General features: G+C 44.1%; 1 protein-coding gene across 3 annotated transcripts in view; it reads right to left on the bottom strand.

The window, feature by feature from the left end:
• The window catches only part of Lypd6 (LY6/PLAUR domain containing 6), a 129,965-nt gene that overhangs the window by 9,961 nt on the left and 97,987 nt on the right, over window positions 1–22,017 (bottom strand). For all 3 annotated transcript variants that reach the window (XM_052724764.1, XM_052724761.1, XM_052724762.1), the window contains 2 exons: window positions 19,412–19,600; window positions 7,108–7,206 (listed from right to left, as the gene is read on the bottom strand). In XM_052724764.1, the coding sequence (XP_052580724.1) occupies window positions 7,108–7,206; window positions 19,412–19,529 (217 nt within the window). In that variant the 5' untranslated portion in view covers window positions 19,530–19,600. The remainder of the gene's footprint in view (window positions 1–7,107; window positions 7,207–19,411; window positions 19,601–22,017) is intronic.

Raw genomic sequence — 22,017 nt, 5'->3', positions numbered from 1 at the left:
AAATGCTGGAAACAGCTCAGATTTCTCTCCAAATACGAGTCTCTAAATTCTGAAGTGCCTCCATTACACATTTCCTATGGCAAGACTTCATCACGTCCTGGTTCGGGTCTGAGTCACATTCCAGAAAATTGACAAGTGCGTATAATTTGAACTCCCTTTTAAGTAATGAATATTCACTTAAAGAGCCTGGAGACATTGGTTTGATTGTTATGAATGTACAGACAAACTTCCATACATCTATCTTCATGTCTGATACTGCAGCCATCACTGAAAACAATCTCATTAAAACTCGGCAAAAATCTTGTAAAAGTAAGGCCTCACTTACAAATCTAATGTCATTCAATGTGGAATTGTTTCCATGTCAAACGGTGTGGAGTGCTGGATGTGTGGATATCTCTAGACAGGAGAGCAGAACAGGAACTGGAGGGGGCTGAGAACTGACAGACTGCAAATGTCTGGACCCATGCTTCTCAACCTTCCTAATGCTGTGACCCTTTAATACAGTTCCTCATGTTGTGGTGACCCTCAACCATAAAATTATTTTCATTGCTACTTCATAACTATAATTCTGCTACTGTTATGAATCATCATGTAAATTTCTGTGTTTTCCGATGGTCTTAAGTGAACCCTGTAAAAGGGTTTTTCCAATCCCCCCAAAGGGGTCATGACCCACAGGTTGAAAACCACTGTATCCTTCCTGACACATCTATTAAGCTCTGGGGATCCCTGAGGCCCAGTTCTCTTTCCCCTTCCAATCTATTCTCTTCCTGCTCTTCAGACTGAGTACTTTTATGGTTCTGCTTTCAAATCACTGGCTCTTTCCTTTGTTGCCTCAACTCTGTTGGGGTAACCACTGAACATTTTTATTTCAAGTACAGCCATGTTTTTTTTTCACATTCAGAAATTTTCATTTGGCTCCTCTCATATTTTCTATTTCTTTATATTTTCAGTGTAATTATAATTATTGAAGCATTTCTTTTTTATTGTCAGTGACGTAAACTCTTCTTGAGGTAATTCTCTATCTCTACCTCAGTCTGGTATTCATTTGTAATAGTTGGGATCTGTAGAGTCCCTCAAAAGCCCATGTGTTAAAGACTTGCTCGCCAGCCCCTGGCATTACTAGGAGGTAGTGGAAGATTTAAGAATCGAATGAAGTGTGTGAGAGAGTGAGGTCAACGTGAGGTCATCGAGGCATGTCCCTCTCTCCAACTGTCGCTGCCTACCACCACCACTGTAAGATGAGCAGCTTGTTTTATCATGGCTCCCAGGACAATGTACTGCTTAGCTGAAAACCTGAAATCAACAGGGCCAACTAACCAACTAACTAACCAAACTAACTAACCAACCAACTAACATTCAAATCTCCAAAGCTATGAGCCATGGTAAAGCTCTCCTGTTTTTAATGTTAATTGTGTCAGACACCTGTTATGCTCTCCATTCAATTTGAGCTCTTCCAGGCCACCCTTGTATCACCTTACCAATACAAAGAATAAACTTAAAATATATTAAAAAAAAATACATCTAAAACTACAAAAGTGTGATGAAAGCACAGAAAAGCTTCCGGAATACGGAAGATTTGAAGAACAAAGAACCAGGGAAGAGAAAAGCTCATTCAGTTGGGCTTGACCTGGTCTCCCCTTGGGGCATCTGCTAGTTCAGAAACCCACAGGTGTAGAGGCTGGGAAGCCAAGCAAAAAGCGCTGCCCAGGGGTAGAGAAGTAGGGCAGAGTTTTAGCCCATGTCCAGGGGGGTTGGGTGAACAAACCCAGTTCACAGCTAACGGGGCCACAGGGAGAGAGGTGAGGCTGATAGGCACAGAGTGGAAGTCGAGGTTGGCAGTTCTTCATACTTAATATTTTAAAATATGATGGACTTCTTAGCTTCTGGTATTTCTGTCAACAGGAAGTTTGGGCAGCATTGTGTGTAGCCAATGTTTGTACACACAGATGGTGAGAGTCCAAGAACTTTCTAAAAAACAAACAAACAAACAAACAAACAAACAAAAACCAAACTCAAAGCATTAGGCAATATTTGGTAAAGTTGATACTCGCACGCCTATGCCGGGCAACCACACTTCTTGAATAGACCTGTCAGGAATACATATGTGCATGTACCAAAAGACACAGGGAAGAATATTTATGCTCTTTAAAACTGGGCACAGTCCAAATGCCCACCATAGCAGAAGAGATCAATTTTTTGTGTAGTCACATGATGATCTTCTAAACATCTGTGAGGAAGACGAACTTTGCAGCTCACAGAACACTGTAACTTTGCACCGATTGTTGTTTGAAAGCACAGAATACATCCCACAGAGCCGCATCTACACAGAGCTCAGTGGCCTTTACGGGGGTGGGATGTGCTGACTGAGAGATCTGTAGGGTTTCATGGCCTCACATAGGCGGTAGACATGCAGAACCTTAACCTGGTAAAGATAACGAGGTGTTCACTTAGGATTTTCCTTCCATCTGTATTCTGACACTCAAGGTTTCTTTAAAAGTTGGTCATTTAAGACCTCCATTTAGCATGGCAGTCCTATGAGAAGAGGGAGTATCTAAACATCATCTCATTCCTCAGCAGCCAGAGGTGCTGGGTACGATACCTTTGTAGACACACAAATGAATTCTCTTAGAAGGGGAAGGATCCCTAGGGCACACACTTAGTAAGATCCTGAGTTTCCTACCCTGGGAAGTTTCAAAGCCTTGAGTTAATATGGGACTCCAAGGGCTACATCCTAAATGAAAAATTACCCAAAATAAAGGGAAAAAAAATCTCACTCTTATTTTAAGTAAATCAGAAAAAGGATGCCTCAGAGACTGGCCTGGCTAAGACGTGACGAAAATAAAGAAGACAGACGCTCCTAGAAAGATGGTGCCACGAGCTTCTCTCCAGCTAAACTGGGGATCTCATTCTATTTCCTGCTGTACCCATGTCCCCACCAGACCAGAAAGAGCCACCGAGGGGCATCTTCTTCACTGACTCACTTTCTCAAGAAAACAGTGGCCAGCTGAGAAGCTGGAAGCAGAAGACACGTTTCCTATCTTAGCGTTTCCTATCTTAGCGTTTCCTTCTGCTATGCTATCAGATTTTGTCTCAGGGGAGGCAGCAACACTTCCGCAGGAAGGGACAAACATTCCCAGGTTCCGTCTTTTGAACCGACATTGAACCCACAGACTCTTACTAAACATTTCCGTAGTTCCTCTCTGAAGAAAGAGACATCATGGGCAAAGATGACCCAGATCTCAGCTCCTATTTTACATCATCTGTTCCTTCAGAAACTGGTCTCTTGTAGAATATGATCTCCATGTCCTTTCTGTTTACAGAAATCAAGAAAAAGCGACCAGGTTTGAAAGTAGTGTGATGAGCGTACAGATACAGCACAACATCCCGCAACCAGGGCCAGTTACAGAGGGCATCTTACATTCTTCCTTCTGGAACACAAGTTACCGTGAATCTGTAAGTGTCGGAAGCAAAATAACATGATGGAGGAGGACATTCCTACTTTCTCTGCTTCTGAGAGGAAGCTACAGCGAGCCTGCAGCAGCCGGGGATGCAGCTAGCTAACCTGCCACTGCTCTAGGGAAGAGTCTAGACAGGGCCAGGCTTCTTTGAGGTCCACTGGACCAGTGTGGAGTCACAGCCAAGGGTGCCTACTGCATCCGTCTCAGATGGACACTATGTCACGCTGGACCCACCGCTCGACAGAGTTCAGCTTTTGAAAACTTGAGATTTAGTTATCCCCAAGCAATGGGTGTGCAGCCTCACTCCACCTAGACCAGATCAAACGCCCACATGGAATCAGCCTTTTCACCTTCGACAAGTAATGTTCACACCTTGTGATGACTAAAACCTGTGAAGCATGTCACGAAATAAGCACACGATGACCCAGAGATGCCACAGGAAGCGCCATGCCTTTCCACAGCAGCTTCTCAGCAGCCCTCACAAAGCCTGTTGGCCTCCTATAGTTGCTTTAGGTTCATGGTAAGCAGACCACACAAATGCAAGAAGGCTGGGTAAACTGCGCTTCAGTAACATGGCTCTTAGTTTTATTCATAGACACCCACATAGCCCAGACTTAGAAACACAGGAGTCCTGAACTTTCACCTCTTCTCAGGCTCAGGCTTTGAGTTCCCACCCCTCACCGAGGCTCAAATATACTCAAAATAGCAGTGCTGCACTCTCTGCTGTCTATGAATTCATCTTTGATATAGACACACTACCTCCTACTCTTCCGTCAGGTCTCTCCTGTCTGTCGGGCACATATGGAAAGTCCAGTGTCCACACCACTGCCCTGAGTGACTTCCAGAAGAGCTGTCTTCTTAAATGTTCTACATCCTTTCCCTAGCTGGAGAGTCACACAGCCTTCCTAGCTTGGGGAGCCAATGCCCCCTCTCAGCTCAAACAGCACTTAAGGCCTGTCTCATTGGGCACTTAACTTTCACCTGCTGTTTCTAACACCTGATACGGTCAGATCTTATCTCCCAGGGTAAACTGTCTGCTCCTAGAAAGAAGAAACTAGATTCCTATCTTCCACTGCATAATTGTCCCAGGGGCCTGGCCTGGCTGCTTTATGTCATGGACTCAGAGCGCAACTGCATTTGTCCCTATAAAGTCCAGCACAGAAAGATAAAAGAGGAGCGGAAAGGGGGAAAGGTAACTTTTGTAAAGACCTTGTGTAAAGACCGCTCAGCTCCGCTCAGTTATCTGTACCTTGAAAGGGGAGATTCTGATCTAAAAGAAAGCCTCTAGATTGGGCTTTCTCTCATCCTGGAGAGGCACTCCAGCAGAGTGATTCTGGCCACCTGTGTTTTGTCCTCTGCGACAGGGAGGGATTTGTCTGCCAAAGTCTACGAATACCAGTTCACATTCCTTCCTTTACCCTGTAAGCTCCACTGAGGTATCTGAGAGCTAAGTCAATCCTAAGTAGTCACATGCTGCTACTGGCTGAACACGACCTCCAAAATTCCTATGTGGTAACCGATTCATCAGCATTAAGAGGTGGAACCTTGGAGAGGTCAAGTCAGAAAGGTAAAGTCATCCTCATGGCTGGGGTTGGGACACCTTATAGGCCTGTACAAGGTGAGTTTGCTCCTGTCTACTTGGCCTTACGCTGTGAATTCAAAACACTGTGCTCCCTGGGAGGTTGCAGTAAGAAGGGACCACCCTTGGAAGCAGGGCATCTGACTCTCTCCAGACACCGAACCTTCTAGAGCCTTGTTGTTGGACTTTATGGCCTTCAGAGCAGTGGAAAATGCATTTCTGGGTTTTTCCCCCCAAATTCCTGAGATTCAGATGTCATGTTCTAGCAAATGGCAATAACATTAGAAGCCAGCTGGCCAGATCTGTTCTAGTAGGAGCCAGCCCTAAAGCATATCTTTCTGGATTTGTCCAGAGTCACTGTTGACAACTGGCAATTTCTGATGCATATTGAAGTCACTCATGGAGCTTTAAAAATCATTGTCCTCAGATCCACCCATGCCAGTAAAAAAGCAACATCTGGGAGGGACCCCCGGACACCAGTGCTTCCAGGCATTTCCTGGCTGGTTGCAGTGTGCAGCTACGTTTGAGAAGCAGCGGTTAAGTAGGCCCTTTAGCAACTGATCCAAATATTCATCCTGCAGTGCTAATGTCAGAACATGAAAACACAGACTTATTTTGAATGAAAGCAATGCTTGTAGAAGGAAATGGACAGGGCATGAGTAACCAAGGAGACTAGATGGCTACCTTGTAGTTAAGCTAGGCTTTACCAACATTATCTTTTTATTTCCCCCATAATCTTTTAAGGGTCCCTGACATCACTACCTAAAAGTCACCCAGATTCTAGAAATGAGACATTTCTCTCCTAGAAAATGAAGGAGCCTCCAGCAATTCTCATCTTTGACTGTCCATCAGAATCATCAGGTACATTTAGAAATACTGATTCAGGGCCCTAAACTGTGAGGCTGGTTCAATTTGTGTAGAGTTGTGGTTCTTGATATGGCTGTGTCTGTTCACATGCGCACTCCTTGGAAAGGCAAGTTCTTGGGCTCATTTCAGGCCTGATGGATCTGACATGTAGGTGAGCCGGGGGTAGGGTGGTAGTGCACACCTGTGCTGAGGTAAGCCACAGAGTGGGCAGTCATCGAGCTGCAGGCTGAGAGCCACTGGCGCGGGCTGAGCACACATTTTCAGCAAGTTCTCCATGTACTTCCAGAAAGCCCCAGGAGAGAGTCCAAGGTTAAAGAGCTTGAACAGCTCTTCTCTGTCTATTAGTGCTGTCCCAGCTCTTCCCATTGCCAGTCTACCATGACAAGCAAGGAAGGAGGCATTCTTTGGACTGGGCACAAGAAGTCTTACATTATGTTGAAAAATAATGGATTTACTGTATTCATCATTTTAACATATCTGAATGAAATCAACAGTGAAAGGCACTCACTGCTAAGACAACTGTCAATGGAGTTCCCCATTGCTCCCCACTCCCACTCAACCAGTCGACTTTCCTCCAAAATAAAACAGCCAATTAACCATGACCTCACAGCCAGACAGAAACATCGTTTTCACTTGCTAGGAAAAGAGATATAAATAGGATGTGTCTTCTTTTCCAAATGAGCATTTTGGTCAAAATTTCAAGCTTCAATTGCAGTCCATCTCGTCCTTGAAAAAGATCTTAGCAGTCTAAAAGGCTCAAGGTTTTTATTTATGCGGCGATGACATTTGGAATGCCAGCTTTCGCAATCTCAAAATGTAAGACTGTGGCAAGACAGGAAATAAATGAAATCTTTACATGAGCATCGATTCATCCTTCACATGAAAGAAGTTACTATGGATGAAGGCTTCAAAGAGTGGCAAACAAGCTACCCATTCTCCACTGTTCCACACTTGGCTGGCCCCAGGGTGGAGAAGTCTCAGTCACCTCCTGTGGAGCTCCAAGGATGCTTCAGGAGAAAGGGAGTGATCTTCTGGGTCCCTTTGTATCTGAGAGTCTTTGAGGATGAATTAGGCCTATGTCTAAAAGATCTGCCAATAGCCTTAGACGAGAGGGACAGCTGTGAGTGCAAGCATGTACCTGGTCCTCAGGGCTGCTCACTCTCAAGCAGCTCTGGGGACACAATCTGTCTACCGAGACTTTACCTCGAGGGCAGTAGATGTCAGGAGCCCATCGGTTGCATTCATAATTGTCTGCTGCCTTTTCGCAGGTGAAACATTTAAATCCACCAGGATATGGAGTGGCTGCAAAAACCAAGAGAAAAAACTGATTTCAAACGGAGCAAAAGAATCCTGTAAAGTGAAATGAATTCATCTTTAAAGAGGTTCTCAAGATATCTTGGAAAAAAAAAAATTACAGTGAAGTATCTGATGACTCAGCATTTTACGGCAGGAAATTTATTCCTGAGGCACGAGCGCTCGTAGTCAGACACAGAAATCTGCATACAGATATCCAGTTGGTTTCATTTGAACAGGCTGCCCACTCCTGATCTGAAAATATGAACTCTAAAATGCTCCCAAATCTGAAACTCTTGAACATCAACATTACACTCCTGACCATATGTGACCAGTTATAGTACTGAAAGGACTGCATAAAGTTCCTCCAGGGATTATATAAAACTCTTCTAGGCTATTACAAGGCATATATGAAACTAATAAATGTGGCCTTTAGACTTCAGGCTCATCCCAAGATATTTCTCTGTGTACAGACAGATATTCCAAAATCCAAAACCCATTCAACACCTGAAATACCTGTAGTCCCATGCACTTCAGATACAGGATATTCAACCTACAATGACCACAGGTTGTAAGGAACTCAAATGTCTACCAATAAGTGAATGGCTTATACAAACTGTGGTATATCCATTGGTGTGGAATACCAGGCACCAATAAAAAGGAACAGATTATTTGTATTTTCAACAATTTTAATAAATTCCCTTGGGATTACTCTTAGTAGAAAAAAAAACAGTCAAAAAGGCTACATACCATATGGCTATATTTATATCACTGCTTTATTATTTTTACATCTATGTATTTATATATGCATGTATGTGTATGTGTGTGTGTATGTATGTATTGTGTGCATATGTGCACATATGAATGTATGAGTGTGCCCAGGTCCCACAGTATACACATGAAGACACAGGACAACTTGCAGGAATTGGTTCTCTCCTTCCACCAAAGTGGCTTCCTGGGGATCAGACACATGTGGTAAGGCTTGGTGGCAGATCCACCTTGCCCACCCACAGACCACTTGGGTCTACTTATAAACCACTTCTGAAATAAGAGAATGTGGAATGGACTGCGTGCAAGTGAGTGGTTACGAGGCGTCACAGTGGCCACGTGCGGGTACTGGGGTACCGTTTGGAGAGGAGGTGTGGTTCCCACAATTCCAGCAACGCTCTCTGACCTTTCCCATCCTCTCTCCTTGCCCGGGGTGTGCTTCCTGCCTTCTGAAGAGATTGCCCTCCAAGTACCACTTGTTCTCTGTCCTGCTCCTAAGCTCAGGGTGTCACCTGAGAACCATGCTCTGGAGGTGCTCAGGACACAGGTGTTCTGTCAGCACAAGGCAAAGCCACAAGCAATGTCAAACCCCCCCCCTCCCCCCCGCACTTCCCGCAGGGGCAGGGTCTTCTGGTTCCCCGTTCTTTGGCTCTTGTGCTTCCAGCTGCCTCTTACCTAGAATCCTTTGCTCGCCTTACGATTATGATTGCTGCCTTCCCTAAACAGATTCTGAGTAGTTTTAAACTTTGCAACACTACCTGGCCTAGTTGAAAGCTGCAGACATGTAAACAGTTCATCTGTGGGAGCCAACGGCTCTCCCTTGCAGATGGCTGAGCCCGAGGATCCCACTGGTGGAAATAATCATCTCAGGGTAAATTGCATGGCCCACATGGAACCAATTAAGTATGTTATCAAAAATAAATGAAGGAGGAGACAGCAGCTTAAGGCCAGAATTATGGTTCAGATATAACTTTGACTTTCACCTTGCCCAGAATAGCTGCCCATTCGCATACTTGCCTGAAATATTTCAGAGAATGGACTGTTGATGATGGTACCTGGACTTGGTCAGAAGTTGTGAACTGTCTACAAAGGATGAGTAACACAGTCCTATGCTCCTCCTACTAGCAGGTAACTCGAATTTACAGATAGGTTAAACGTAAGGGTATGGGCCATCTCCAAAAATGATGGGAAAAGCCCAGAGACAGGGAACTGCACCATGGGAAAATGTTCTTCTGTCACATAACAAAAGCAGAAGGAAGTATTTTTGTGAGGCATACACAGGCAATTAGTACAGCCCCCTTTTAGCACCTAGAAAAATCTTTCATATTTTGATTGAATGAATCTGTGTTGAAATTGGGGGGGGAAAAAGCAGAATCTCAAAGCCCAAAGCCACTCACTATTATATGGACATTTTAATAATATGTTTGTATTTTATAAATATCACTATGAGAAAAATCATACAACCAGTCTAGAAAATTATACTGGTTTGACACATTAAAAACAGTCCCACTCTTAACTTTAGAATATTTAACATATAAATCACTTTAAGAGGTAAAAATTTAAAATATCTTGTAAAATTTGGAGTAGAGTAATGAAAACAGAGCTTTGAAAAAAAAATATATAAAAGATTTGACAAAACCAGCATTTTCCCACCAATGTTCTGCATATTCACCAAGGTTTGTGAGTGTCAGCCAGCCACACCACTTCAGTCTACATGATTAATTCACTAGAATACCCAATTTTATCGGTCTGTCACTGGAGCCAAAACAACTTTTGGCTGGCTTGTTGGATTAGTTATTCCTGGAAAGTTTCCCATCAAAGAGATAAATTGAAAACTTTAAATAATGACCACCCAACTGCTCGAAGAATAAAGTTCTTGAGAGCCAAACACTAATAAGTTGTTGTGTTCCCAAACTTGGATTATTTAATCGACTTTTCAAAATGACCTTTTACAACGCTGATGACATATTAAATTAAATACTGTCACTTCTTCCATAACTAAACCCTTACTCTGAAATTAACCCATTGGCATTGGAATCTGAAGAGAAGTATGAGCTAGAACACTATGCAGCAAAATGAAGCTTTGCTTCAAACCATTTATGCCTAAATTAACTTTATCAGCATATGTTACTGGTGATTGACCAAATGCTCTCCATTTTTGTCAGTATTTTTTTATTATTTATTTTATTTTCAAAATTTTATGTGTATGGGTGCTTTGCCTGCATTTATTACTATGTACCACTTGAAAGCCTAGTATATGAGGAGGCTCGCAAAGGGTGTCGGATCTCCTGGAACTGGAGTTACAGATATTTCTCAGTGTGCTAGATGGTTGCTGGGAACTGAACCTGGGTCCTATTGGAGAACAGCCAGTGTTCTGAACCACTGAGCCATCTCTGCAGCCCCTGGTCAATCTTACTTTAAAACCTACAAATCCACAGCTATTTGCATTCTCAAGCACTGTAGCTTAATATTTGTTTAGAGGAATTTCTGTTGATATTTTGCCTGGGATCAATGAACAGCACTGATTCCTGACAAATATTTTCAATCATATTCGACTTTAACTACAATACAGCACCAAACAAATGGTTAAATTATTCTCTCTGGCAATATTTAACCTGAATAAGGTCAGCGGATGATCAACTATCTCCAGTAACTTGTTCATTGATACTGCATCTGATAAAGAATTTATTTCTCTTTTCAGAGACAGGAAAAGAGGTTCCTAAGATGTGCTATTTTCTTCTTCGTTACTTCAAAGCCTTACAGAGCGAACAGACTTCAGATCCTGGTGGCCCCAGCTGTGAATGCATCTACTTTCTTTGGCTCCTGATCACAGAGCTAATGAGCTTAGTACACTGCATTTCAGGGCATAAGGCCTTGGTCCCTCAAGAGAGGGTGATTGTAAAGAAAAAAGAAACACTGGAGTGCCCAGTTACTTCCTGTAAGATGATCTGTCCATTAACTCCCATGGTCAGCCATAGTTCAAGTTTCCATAATTCATTTGCAAGGCATCGGGAAAGATTAAGCTGCTTTCCCCCGCCTCTCGGAACTTTTGCCTGGACAAAGACCTTCAGTTACTGGAAATGTGGTGAAAGCAGATGCTTCGAAACATATGCTGATGGGCAATGTGTCTGCTCTCATCAAATTAGTTTCCACTGTTTTTAAAAAAAGCTGATAGAAATATAAACATTCTAAAAATTTAATATTATTTGTTGTGGTCCACTAAAATATTGCTTATATAATTTTGACATACTTCTAATAGAATACACTTCCTGATACCTGTCTAGAAGTCCTCTTACTCTGTAAGACTTAACAAAGTGTAGGACTGTGCATAAACTTCCATGGTTCCCTATGTGGTGCATAAGCAGGCCCCTGCCAGGGCATAGCTCTTTGATGCACAAGATTAAGAAGGGTTCAGAACACGCATGCAAAGGAAAATTGGATTGTTTTCCTGGAGTGTTTTCCATTCTACAGAAAGAAACAGAGGCCAAGAACAGGGCACAGTCGTTTTATTAAATTCTCTTGTGTGATATTTGACCGAATAAATAGCTCCATTTCTCTTAATATTAACTCTTATTCGGGGATGGTAATTAGATTTTGGTGATTTAACCTGAGAATGGAAAGAAAAACCAGCATTTCTCACATTAAAAAAAGAAGAAAAAAGGCACACACAAATTAGCGAACAGAATGTTCTGGAGGATGAGTTTGAAATCCACAGTTTGTTTCTTATAATACTTGGAAACTTCAAAGATTTGGAAACCAGAAAGCAAAGGAGATTAGTGAGGGAGGCGAATTTTCTCAGCCCAGTTACCATCAATGACGGCTGCCTGGACCTAAGAGCAATGAGTTTGTTTGGCACAGAAAAACTTGTGTGTTCTCAACTTCCTCCCCCGCCATGTTTTTCCGTGGACAGATTCTGTGCTTTGCCATATAACATTAATAGAATCTGGCTCACTCACTGACCCAAAGAAAGCTGCTTGTACCTCCACCTACAAAGTGAGGCAATTGTATAAATAATTCAAAATCAAACTAATCCCATGTTCCCCTCATGTATTTTTTATGGCCAGTGCTCGGCAGAAACTTTCTTGTTGGTAGAGAGATCACTCCATCTAAGCACGAGTGAGGGCTCAAGGGCAGAGAACCGTGGCTGTTTAAATATCCGAAGTGCAAACACACACTCAACACACTTCCGAAGTAGTCTGGAGAAATGTCAAGTTAACTCTCATCCAACATGGGCAGAACAGCTTCGAGTTCTACGGCCCAGCAAGAATTCTCACTGCCTGAGACCCGTGGGGAGACCTGCTGGCCCGTGATCTAGACGGGCTGCTCACAGTCCGGGTAGAGACAACTTCTTCAACCATTTTCGTGTTTCAAAAACATGTCAGACAAGCCCATGATTCCTACTTAGTGAACACAGGTCACATGACTGAAACTTGCCTATTACCTCACTTTATTTGGGACAAGGTGTTGCTAGCTAGCCCAGGCTGGCCTGGAACTCACTCTGTAGCTCAGGCAGCCCTCAAACTCTCCTACCTCAGCTCCTGAGTGCTGGGATTACTGTTTATGGCATCCTGCCTAGCTTCCCTAAAGAGCAGATGTGATCTCCCCTGTAGCCTGCAAAGTTCCTCCTTCAAAGACAATACTTAATAGGCCCCCCTCACCCCCAGGCCCCTCACTGAGGAAAAAGTAGAATATTTTGTCCTGGTTTACATAAACTCATTCACTCAATTTTCAACTCTTACCCTCTATGTAGCTTTAGAAGAAAGCATGGATGGACAAATTTGTGCTCTGAGTTTCTCACTAAAGCTGACAGGGAGCATGAAAGAAGCCCGCACTCTGGCATTCACTCCTGGGGGACTGAAACCTGGGTCTTTGTCCTACCAAGTCTGGCTGTTTGGGGCAAAGAGCAAAACGCAGTCTGGAGAGCAGAGCAAATATCAGAGTGTCTTCTGTTCACGAAAACTATCAAAACAAAGTTAAGCAGCCAGATAAATTTCCCATACAAGTAATCACTATGCAGACTCTGCCAGCGAGGGCACAGGTGCAGGGGGCAGACTCTGCTAGTGAGGGCACAGGTGCAGTGGGCAGACTCTGCCAGTGAGGGCACAGGTGCAGTGGGCAGACTCTGCCAGTGAGGGCACAGGTGCAGTGGGCAGACTCTGCCAGCGAGGGCACAGGTACAGTGTGCAGACTCTGCCAGTGAGGGCACAGGTGCAGTGGGCAGACTCTGTCAGTGAGGGCACAGGTGCAGTATGCAAACTCTGCCAGCGAGGGCACAGGTGCAGTGGGCAGACTCTGCCAGTGAGGGCACAGGTGCAGTGGGCAGACTCTGCCAGTGAGGGCACAGGTGCAGTATGCAGACTCTGCCAGTGAGGGCACAGGTGCAGGGGGCAGACTCTGCCAGTGAGGGCACAGGTGCAGTGGGCAGACTCTGCCAGTGAGGGCACAGGTGCAGTGGGCAGACTCTGCCAGTGAGGGCACAGGTGCAGTGGGCAGACTCTGCCAGTGAGGGCACAGATGCAGTGGGCAGACTCTGCCAGCGAGGGCACAGGTACAGTGTGCAGACTCTGCCAGTGAGGGCACAGGTGCAGTGGGCAGACTCTGTCAGTGAGGGCACAGGTGCAGTATGCAAACTCTGCCAGTGAGGGCACAGGTGCAGTGGGCAGACTCTGCCAGTGAGGGCACAGGTGCAGTATGCAGACTCTGCCAGTGAGGGCACAGGTGCAGTGGGCAGACTCTGCCAGTGAGGGCACAGGTGCAGTGGGCAGACTCTGCCAGCGAGGGCACAGGTACAGTGGGCAGACTCTGCCAGTGAGGGCACAGGTGTAGTGTGCAGACTCTGCCAGCGAGGGCACAGGTGCAGTGTGCAGACTCTGCCAGTGAGGGCACAGGTGCAGTGTGCAGACTCTGCCAGTGAGGGCACAGGTGCAGTAGACAGAATCTGCCAGTGAGGGCACAGGTGCAGTGGGCAGACTCTGCCAGTGAGGGCACAGGTGCAGTGGGCAGACTCTGCCAGTGAGGGCACAGGTGCAGTGGGCAGACTCTGCCAGCGAGGGCACAGGTACAGTGGGCAGACTCTGCCAGCGAGGGCACAGGTACAGTGTGCAGACTCTGCCAGTGAGGGCACAGGTGCAGTGTGCAGACTCTGCCAGTGAGGGCACAGGTGCAGTAGACAGAATCTGCCAGTGAGGGCACAGGTACAGTGTGCAGACTCTGCCAGCGAGGGCACAGGTGCAGTGTGCAGACTCTGCCAGTGGTGGACAGGTGCAGTGTGCAGACTCTGCCAGTGAGGGCACAGGTGCAGTATGCAAACTCTGCCAGCGAGGGCACAGGTGCAGTGTGCAGACTCTGCCAGCGAGGGCACAGGTGCAGTAGACAGAATCTGCCAGTGAGGGCACAGGTGCAGTGTGCAGACTCTGCCAGTGAGGGCACAGGTACAGTGTGCAGACTAAATGATAATGACAGCACAAGAACTACCCTGCTGTCTGTTGAGTACAGGTCTCTGCTACACAGATATTATTTCTGTCTCTAAAACGATGCTATTATGTATGTATTATTTCATCAGGTTGGAAATAAACTAACAAATGTCCCCCGCATTGCCTGAGCAGTTACCACCATTGGAGAATATTATTTTAAGGTGCGTTACTTTTGTTTATGTTGCATTTGTTTAACTCTGTGAAGCTGTGTTGCTGAGCCTGTCTAAAACACATGATGGGGTAAAAAAGAGCTGAACAGCCAATAGCAAGGCAGGGGAAAGAATAGGCAGGGCTGTCAAGCAGAAAGAATAAACAGAAGGAGAAATCTGGGAGGAGAGAGAGAAGGAGGAGGACATCAGGGGCCAGCCACCCAGCTACATAACCAGCAATGGAGTAAGGAAGAAAGGTACACAAAAATAGAGAAAGGTGAAAGTCCAGAGGCAAAAGACAGATGAGTTAATTTAAAGTGAAGAAAAGCTGTCAAGAAACAAGCCAAGCTAAAGTAGGGCATTTGTAATTAAGAATAAGTCTCTGTGTGATTTATTTGGGAGCTGGGTGGCTGGACCCCCAAAAGAGTATAAAACAATGTTACAATATTTTGGCATACCAACATAGCCCTCAAATTTCCATAGTACCTGAGAAAGCTTTAAAAAAATACGGCTCCTTTAAGAGTTTCTGCCTGATAGTTTCTCCCAGAAAAGTGGGTGGCGCCAGCTGAGAGCCACACAGAGGATCCAGGTGTAGGTTAGCAGTTTAAAGGTTTGCTCACATGGTCAAAAACAGATAAAAGGTATGTAGTAAAAGAGATCCAGATGGAAACATAACTCTGAACAGGTTCCAGTGTGTCTTACAATGTGTATAGGCTTAAGAAAGAAAGAATATAGGTATAGACAGTTGTAGAAAGAAAAATAGTTTAAAAATAAAGTCTTTAATGAGAGAGTAAAAGTAATATAAAAGAAAAAAGTCACATAAGATGGGAAACACACAGGGAGTCTGGATCCTGTATAGTATTATGTTGACTTTGGATTTTTTTTAATTGTTAATAAGCAAACAACAGCTGCTAAGAGACATGGGATGGAAAGAGGGACTGATGAAATAAATCAGCCTATATCCTTTAGGAATGGCTTAACTTTAAAAAAGTCAAAAAATGTATTTTTCAAATGGAAGTAAAAAATGCTTTGGAATTTTGTTCCCACAGGACACAAGAAGTGGATTCCTTCAGCAATAATATGGATCAGGTACGATCAAGGGAGACCTCCTGAATCATGACGGGTGATATCTATCAACAAAGGTTACTGCTGGTCTTTTCAGGACTTGGTCATTATCTCAAAATTTTCTCAGGGACCCCCAAAGATGCCTTTACCCGCAGCCAGCAGGAAGTAGTTTAGAGAAAACTATACTCATATTCTCAAGATTTGCAGGTTGTGGGTGGTTATTGGTTATTTGGTGGATTATGGATGTTTTTATCATTTAGCGAAATATAGAATACTGATACAATTTTAAAGTTACATTTGTTACACTACATATATGTTTCTACTGTTTAAGGGATTTTTGTATATTGATAAAAACTTAAGGTTATTTTTGTTAAAACATGTTGTGTGTATGTTTCTATTTTTGTTTGAGGTATTGTGCCTATGCAGTTCATTTGGGAATGTAGGGTGACATTCTAGTTTTTGAAAGCTATTATTATAAACTATATATGATAATCAGGAAACACAGGTTAGTGGTTGGCCATTTATAACAATCAAAATTGTAGATATGTAGGGTATGCTTTCCAGATCATATAGAGATAGATTTTAGATAGATAGATGGTCTTCAAACCTTTCAAAGATCTACAGAATATGGCATTTAAAATGTTTTGTTAACTTGGGGTTTTTCATGAACATGAGACACATCTGCTCCTGGCAGCACCAATTTACTTCAGAGATGATGGGCATCAAAGAAACTCTTTATGGAGTTTGCTTTCAATGTGGCAAGGCTAGCCATTTGGGCAAGAAGCTGCTCTTGCTTGGACTGCTTGACAGTGTGTTGTGTAAATTGGACATGCAGGATGTGGTGATATTTGTAATCTAAGAGATAAAGTGTACCTGAAGTTCACAGGATAGAGCCAGCCACAGAGATAAACATAGAAGTCAAGCAGTGGTAGCACACACTTTTAATCCTAGCACTTGAGAGGAAGAGATCCATCTGGATCTCTGTGAGTTCAAGGCCACACTGGGCTACATGAGATTGATCCAGTCTAGGAGAGAAACAGTGCCAGGCAGTGGTGGCACACACCTTTAACCCGAGTATTTGGGAAGGACACACACCATTAATCTCAGCACTAGAAAGATTGAGATAGGAAGTGAAATGGATAGGTGGAGTAAGGCATATAAGGCAGGAGGAGACAGGAATTCAGGGCCTTTTGGCTGAAGACTCAGAGGCACTCAGTCTGAGGATTTGTGGTGACAGGATCGGCTGAGGAGTTGGAGAGGTGAGAAGTGGCTGTGGCTTGTTCCTTTTTCTCTCTGATCTTTCAGCATTTACTCCAATATCTGGCTCTGGGTTTTTATTATAATACCATTTAGAATTCGTGCTACAGCAGGACCCACAGGAAAGTGACCACTGAACTTTGCCAAAACAAGGCGGGATGGTCCTTCAGGGTTTCTGCTTCACAGAAGAAACTGCCAGACATTCTGCAGGATACAGAGGAAAGTGACGACAAACTTGGCCAATATAGGTGGGATAGTCTTTCAAATTTCCTGCTTCATTGAAAAGTCTGCCAGATATTATGGGCCTACAGGCTGAAGATGGATGCCCTGATATTGCAGAGGAACTTTGGGTGACTGTCCTGGCAATAAGATGTCTCTGTCATTTCTAGAGTTTTTGGAAGTTGTTTGCAATGCATTTTTTGTTTACTTAAATAATATTATATCCTTCTGGGGCCTTTGATAGAGTTGAGGACTAGATAGTTGTAGCTGCAGTTTTCCTTAGCTATGACAAAAAGTAAATTAGGTATAAAAATTTGGATTTACTAAGATAGGATAGATTATGGAGTATTTTCTTTAAATGTGCCAGATGCAAATGAATTGGAATTCAGTACATTGTGAATGTAATCTTTACTTGATAATTGTTCTTATTGTATACAGTCTTACTATGTTAAAGTTAAAACCTTTCATTTTTGTTTAGAAAAAACAAGAGGGGAAATGTTGGGGAGTATTATTTTAAGGTGTGTTACTTTTGTTTATGTTGCATTTGTTTAACTCTGTGAAGCTGTTACTGTGCCTGTCTAACACCTGATGGTCTAATAAAGACCTGAACGGCCAATAGCAAGGATAGGCAGGGCTGGCAGGCAGAAAGAATTAACAGAAGGAGAAATCTGGGAGAACGAGAGATCTAGGAAAGAAAGAGGGAGGGGGACAACAGGGACCAGCCACCCAGCTACACAACACGCAACAGAGTAAGAAAGAAAGGTATACAGAGGTAGAGAAAGGCAAAAGCCCAGAGGCAAAAGATAGATGGGATAACTTAAGAAAAGCTGGCAAGAAACAAGCCAAGCTAAGGCTGGGCATTCATAATTAAGAACAAGCCTCTGTGCATGATTTCGTTGGGAGCTGGGTGGCAGGCCCCCGAAAAGAGTAAAAGAATAAAAGCAAACAACAGCATACCACAGCTTATGCTCAATAATAAGTTCCCTATGCATTATGTTATGTAATGGTCACAAAGTCAGGGGATTTATTTCAAATCAAGAGGCCAGGGAACAGCTGACCTAGTTGCAGAGGACCAAGGTCAGGTGTACTCCAGGTCCCCGGGTGTCCCACATGCCATCTCCCAAGCTACAAGAATTAAACATTCCAGAACTACGGACTGAGAAAAGTCCAAGTAGCTGCCTCCTCTTTGCACACTGTATGATCTTCAAAAGAAAGGGTCATATTTTAATTGCCTATGTACCTTTCACCCCATTACAATGCTTATCATGCTGCAGACATTTAAAAATAATAATATACTTTGGGGCAAAAATCTAAAAGTCCAGGGTACATACAATATGCTCAGTTCTCATCACCATGGGGGCAATACTGAAGAGAAATGGGATTGAAAAAAGAAAGAAAGAAAGAAAATGCAGGTATAGCAATGGGGACCAAAGGAAGAAGTCACACTGTTATTTGCCGAAGTGTAGTCTCAGGGTATCTGCAGCAGAAGGACCCCACATTCTTGCTGAAAGCATGAAGCACAAGCAAGAACCCTGATATTCACAAATCAGAAACTGGAGGGCAGGGATCTGGTGCCAAGGGCATGCACTACCGTGGACTCCCCAGAGAATTCTTAACCATGGGAAATCCAGAAGCCCAGAAGCCCGGGGAATAGGAAGCTGTGGGAGGAAGAGAGAGAGAGAGAGAGAGAGGAGAGAGAGAGAGAGAGAGGGAGGGAGGGAGGGAGGGAGGGAGGGAGGGAGGGAGGGAGGGAGGGAGGGAGGGAGGGGAGGAGAGGAGAGGAGAGGAGAGGAGAGGAGAGGAGAGGAGAGGAGAGGAGAGGAGAGGAGAGGAGAGGAGAGGAGAGGAGAGGAGAGGAGAGGAGAGGAGAGGAGAGAGAGAACAGCTCTTATCCAAGCTATACAGGTCTAATCTCTATACAAATAACCCACCTCCTGGATGGGCCAGTTCCCTTTGAGAGCGGGCTGAGGACCAACAGAGCAAAGGGGAAGGGAATACGGAGTCAGAGGGATGTGTAGGGAACAGAGGGAGTCAGAGGGATGTGTAGGTTACAGAGAAAACAAGCCTCATCATTTAACCCAAGATACAAAACAACATCCTGTGGAAAGGAGGGGTAAAACTCAAGTCAACTTTTATTGACTTCAGCACCCTGAACTAAATCATCCACTGTCTCCCCTGCATCCAGGCTGCTTTCCCCTGGACATGCTTCAATTCCTTTCTGGCCAGAAATGAAGCAATTTTTTTTTTTTTTCAGCCAAGAGAACAAACAGAAAATGGTCTTACTTGAAGGGTGGAGGTAGATGATGTCTTTCACCGTAAAGTCTCGGGATTGAGCAGCTTTCAGACAGTCGGCCAGCAGGCTCAGCAGCAGGAGCCAGGCCAGGGCAGGGCTAGGTTCCATGGCAGACTGGCTTGTCACTCATACAGAGGGCCTCAAAGTGGGCACTTGAGGCGATGGGAGAGGACCTGCACCTGAAACAGGAGCACAGACTCATCTTAGTATCCAACAGGAGATGGAGCAGGCAGCCTGGCTGATCTCGGGTCGGTGAGTTGAGCTGGGGAGGGATGGCACACTGGTCCCAGGGAAACAGGTGCCAAGGGGCAAAACCTTATAAATGGTAATTTTAGAGCACTCAGAACATTCCAGCCTGAATCTATTCTTAATCAGGCTGCTCCTACTGGTAGCAATCCTTCCTAATATCCAGCAGAGATGGTATCAAGAGAGATTGAATTTTAATGAAATCCAGCTATTTTTGCCAGGAGGCCAGGGGACATGTGCCAGAGAGCAACAAAATAAGGCAGGTGCAAAACTCAGAAGCTTTTCCCCAATAATGGTGAGGCCCAGGGAATAGACAGCATCCTTTCTGAGTCCTAGCCACCATACCGAACTGTAGGAGGGACTCAGATTTGGAAAAGAAATATAGGCAAGTTGACATCTTCCAAACCCCAAACCATCTCAACAGCACAAAATCTCTTAAACAAAACCAACATTTATTGGTGAATACTGTTGAAGGTGTTTGCAAAAAAAAAAAAAAAAAAAAAAAAAGCAAAATAAAATAAAATACCAGCTTATTCCAATAGCCCTACAAGGTTGCCACTCCCATGACCCCATCTGGAGTGAGCAGGTCAAGCACGTAAGGACCGGACTGGCTTCTACTCACAGCGTGGCTTTCAGTTCTGCATTTCAAATGCCAGCAGATGCTGTATTCTACCTAAAAACCGATGATTATGGGATTGAGTTGCTAGTTCGCATTAAGCAGTCATCTGCTGCCCTTTCTTCCAATTCTCGTTCACTAGACACAGAGAACAGTAAAGCCCTGTGTAGACTGTTCAGCTCACTCAGAATGCAGGGAATGCTCCTTTTACAAATGACTCTCTCACTATCTCAATTTTCTAGGAAGTCCAGGTCTCACATTCTGCTTTTCCAAATCCATAGTCTCTTTCGGTCATTAAAAGGAGTGGAAGTTAGGTATTTACTTATTTCAACCTAATTAAAAACCTGCAATTTGGACACTCTGTTTATAGACTTAAACATTCAACAAGATTTTTTAAACAACTTAAATTTTTAAGTTCCCTTGTGGAAAAAAAAAAAAGCCCTAAATATACATCAGAAATTCGATAGAGAAAAGGCAATACGGCCCATTTAGACATGAGGATATACGATAAAGTGATGTTTATCCAAACTGAGTGACAAAAAGTATACTAACAACCCAACTCTTCATGAGATATAAGCAGGTTTTCAAACTGAGAGAACAGGAAACTACCAGTGAGCAGCACTATACCATAGTGAAAGAAATGTGGAAATTATTAACTGAAATCAATATTTACAAATGCTATTTTTTTTTTACAAGCCGGGCAGTGGTGGTGCACTCCTTTAATCCCACCACTCAGGAAGCAGAGGCAGGTGGATCTCTGTGAGTTCAAGGCTAGCCTGGGCTAGAGTGAGTTTTAGGAAAGGCACCAAAGCTACACAGAGAAACTCTGTCTCAAAAAAAAAATTTTTAAATTAAAAAAAAATTTACAAATGCTAAATTTATTTACAAATGTGTTTATGTTCATTTTTTTGCTTGTTTTCGGAGACAGGGTTACAGGATTTCTCTGTGCAGCCCTGGCTATCCTGGGATTAGCTCTGTATGTAGATCAGGCTAGTCTGAAACTCAGAGATCTGCCTGCCTCTGCCTCCTGCATGCTGGAGTTAAAGGTGCGCTTTACCATACCCACTATGGTCACTTTTTTCTTTTCTTTTTCTTTTCTTCTTTTTTTTTTTAAGTTGGCAAGCTGTTTGGAAAGTAAAGTGCCGTCTAAGGACTGACGGTGCAACCTTGCCAAGTTGGGGCTCACTAACTGCTCCCACTTTGCCTCCTGAAGCGGACTTGCATGCAGGATGAGAACAGGCTGCTAATAAATATGACCGATGAACACTGTAGAGGGCACTTGTTTGAGCAACGTTAAGGAGACGTGAAACAAGGGTCAGTGGTGGCCTTCCCTGACTTGAGCCAGCAGCCTAGCTTCATCCTAGTGGAGGTGACAAAGCTCCCTTTCTAGACAATCAGGTGAGTGGGGCAGGGAAGGCGAGTCTGCACCTGGGGGACAGGTGGGCAGTGAATGCTGGAGACTTCTACACCACAGCCCACCCCGACCTGTGTCCTCGACAATTAGAGATGAAAATGGCGGGAACATTATGTTTGGGACCACAACCATGAACTCACAGATGAATGCAGAAGACCAGAAAGAAACCATGATCTAGAAACAGAGGCCCAGCCTTTGAGTTTGCCTGGGCTACCACAGGGTAGCCAGCTTGACTTTCTCTCAGGTACAGAGGCTGGAAGTTCTGGGTCAAGGTGTCTGCAGCTTTGGTGCTTCCCGGGGCCTTTCTCCTTGGCCACAGA

The sequence above is a fragment of the Peromyscus californicus genome, unplaced genomic scaffold, assembly GCF_007827085.1.
Source record: "Peromyscus californicus insignis strain IS unplaced genomic scaffold, ASM782708v3 Scaffold_7__1_contigs__length_154581171, whole genome shotgun sequence".
Taxonomy (NCBI): domain Eukaryota; kingdom Metazoa; phylum Chordata; class Mammalia; order Rodentia; family Cricetidae; genus Peromyscus; species Peromyscus californicus.
Note: the sequence above shows the minus strand (reverse complement) of the source record. Positions and strands in the feature narration are given on the sequence as shown.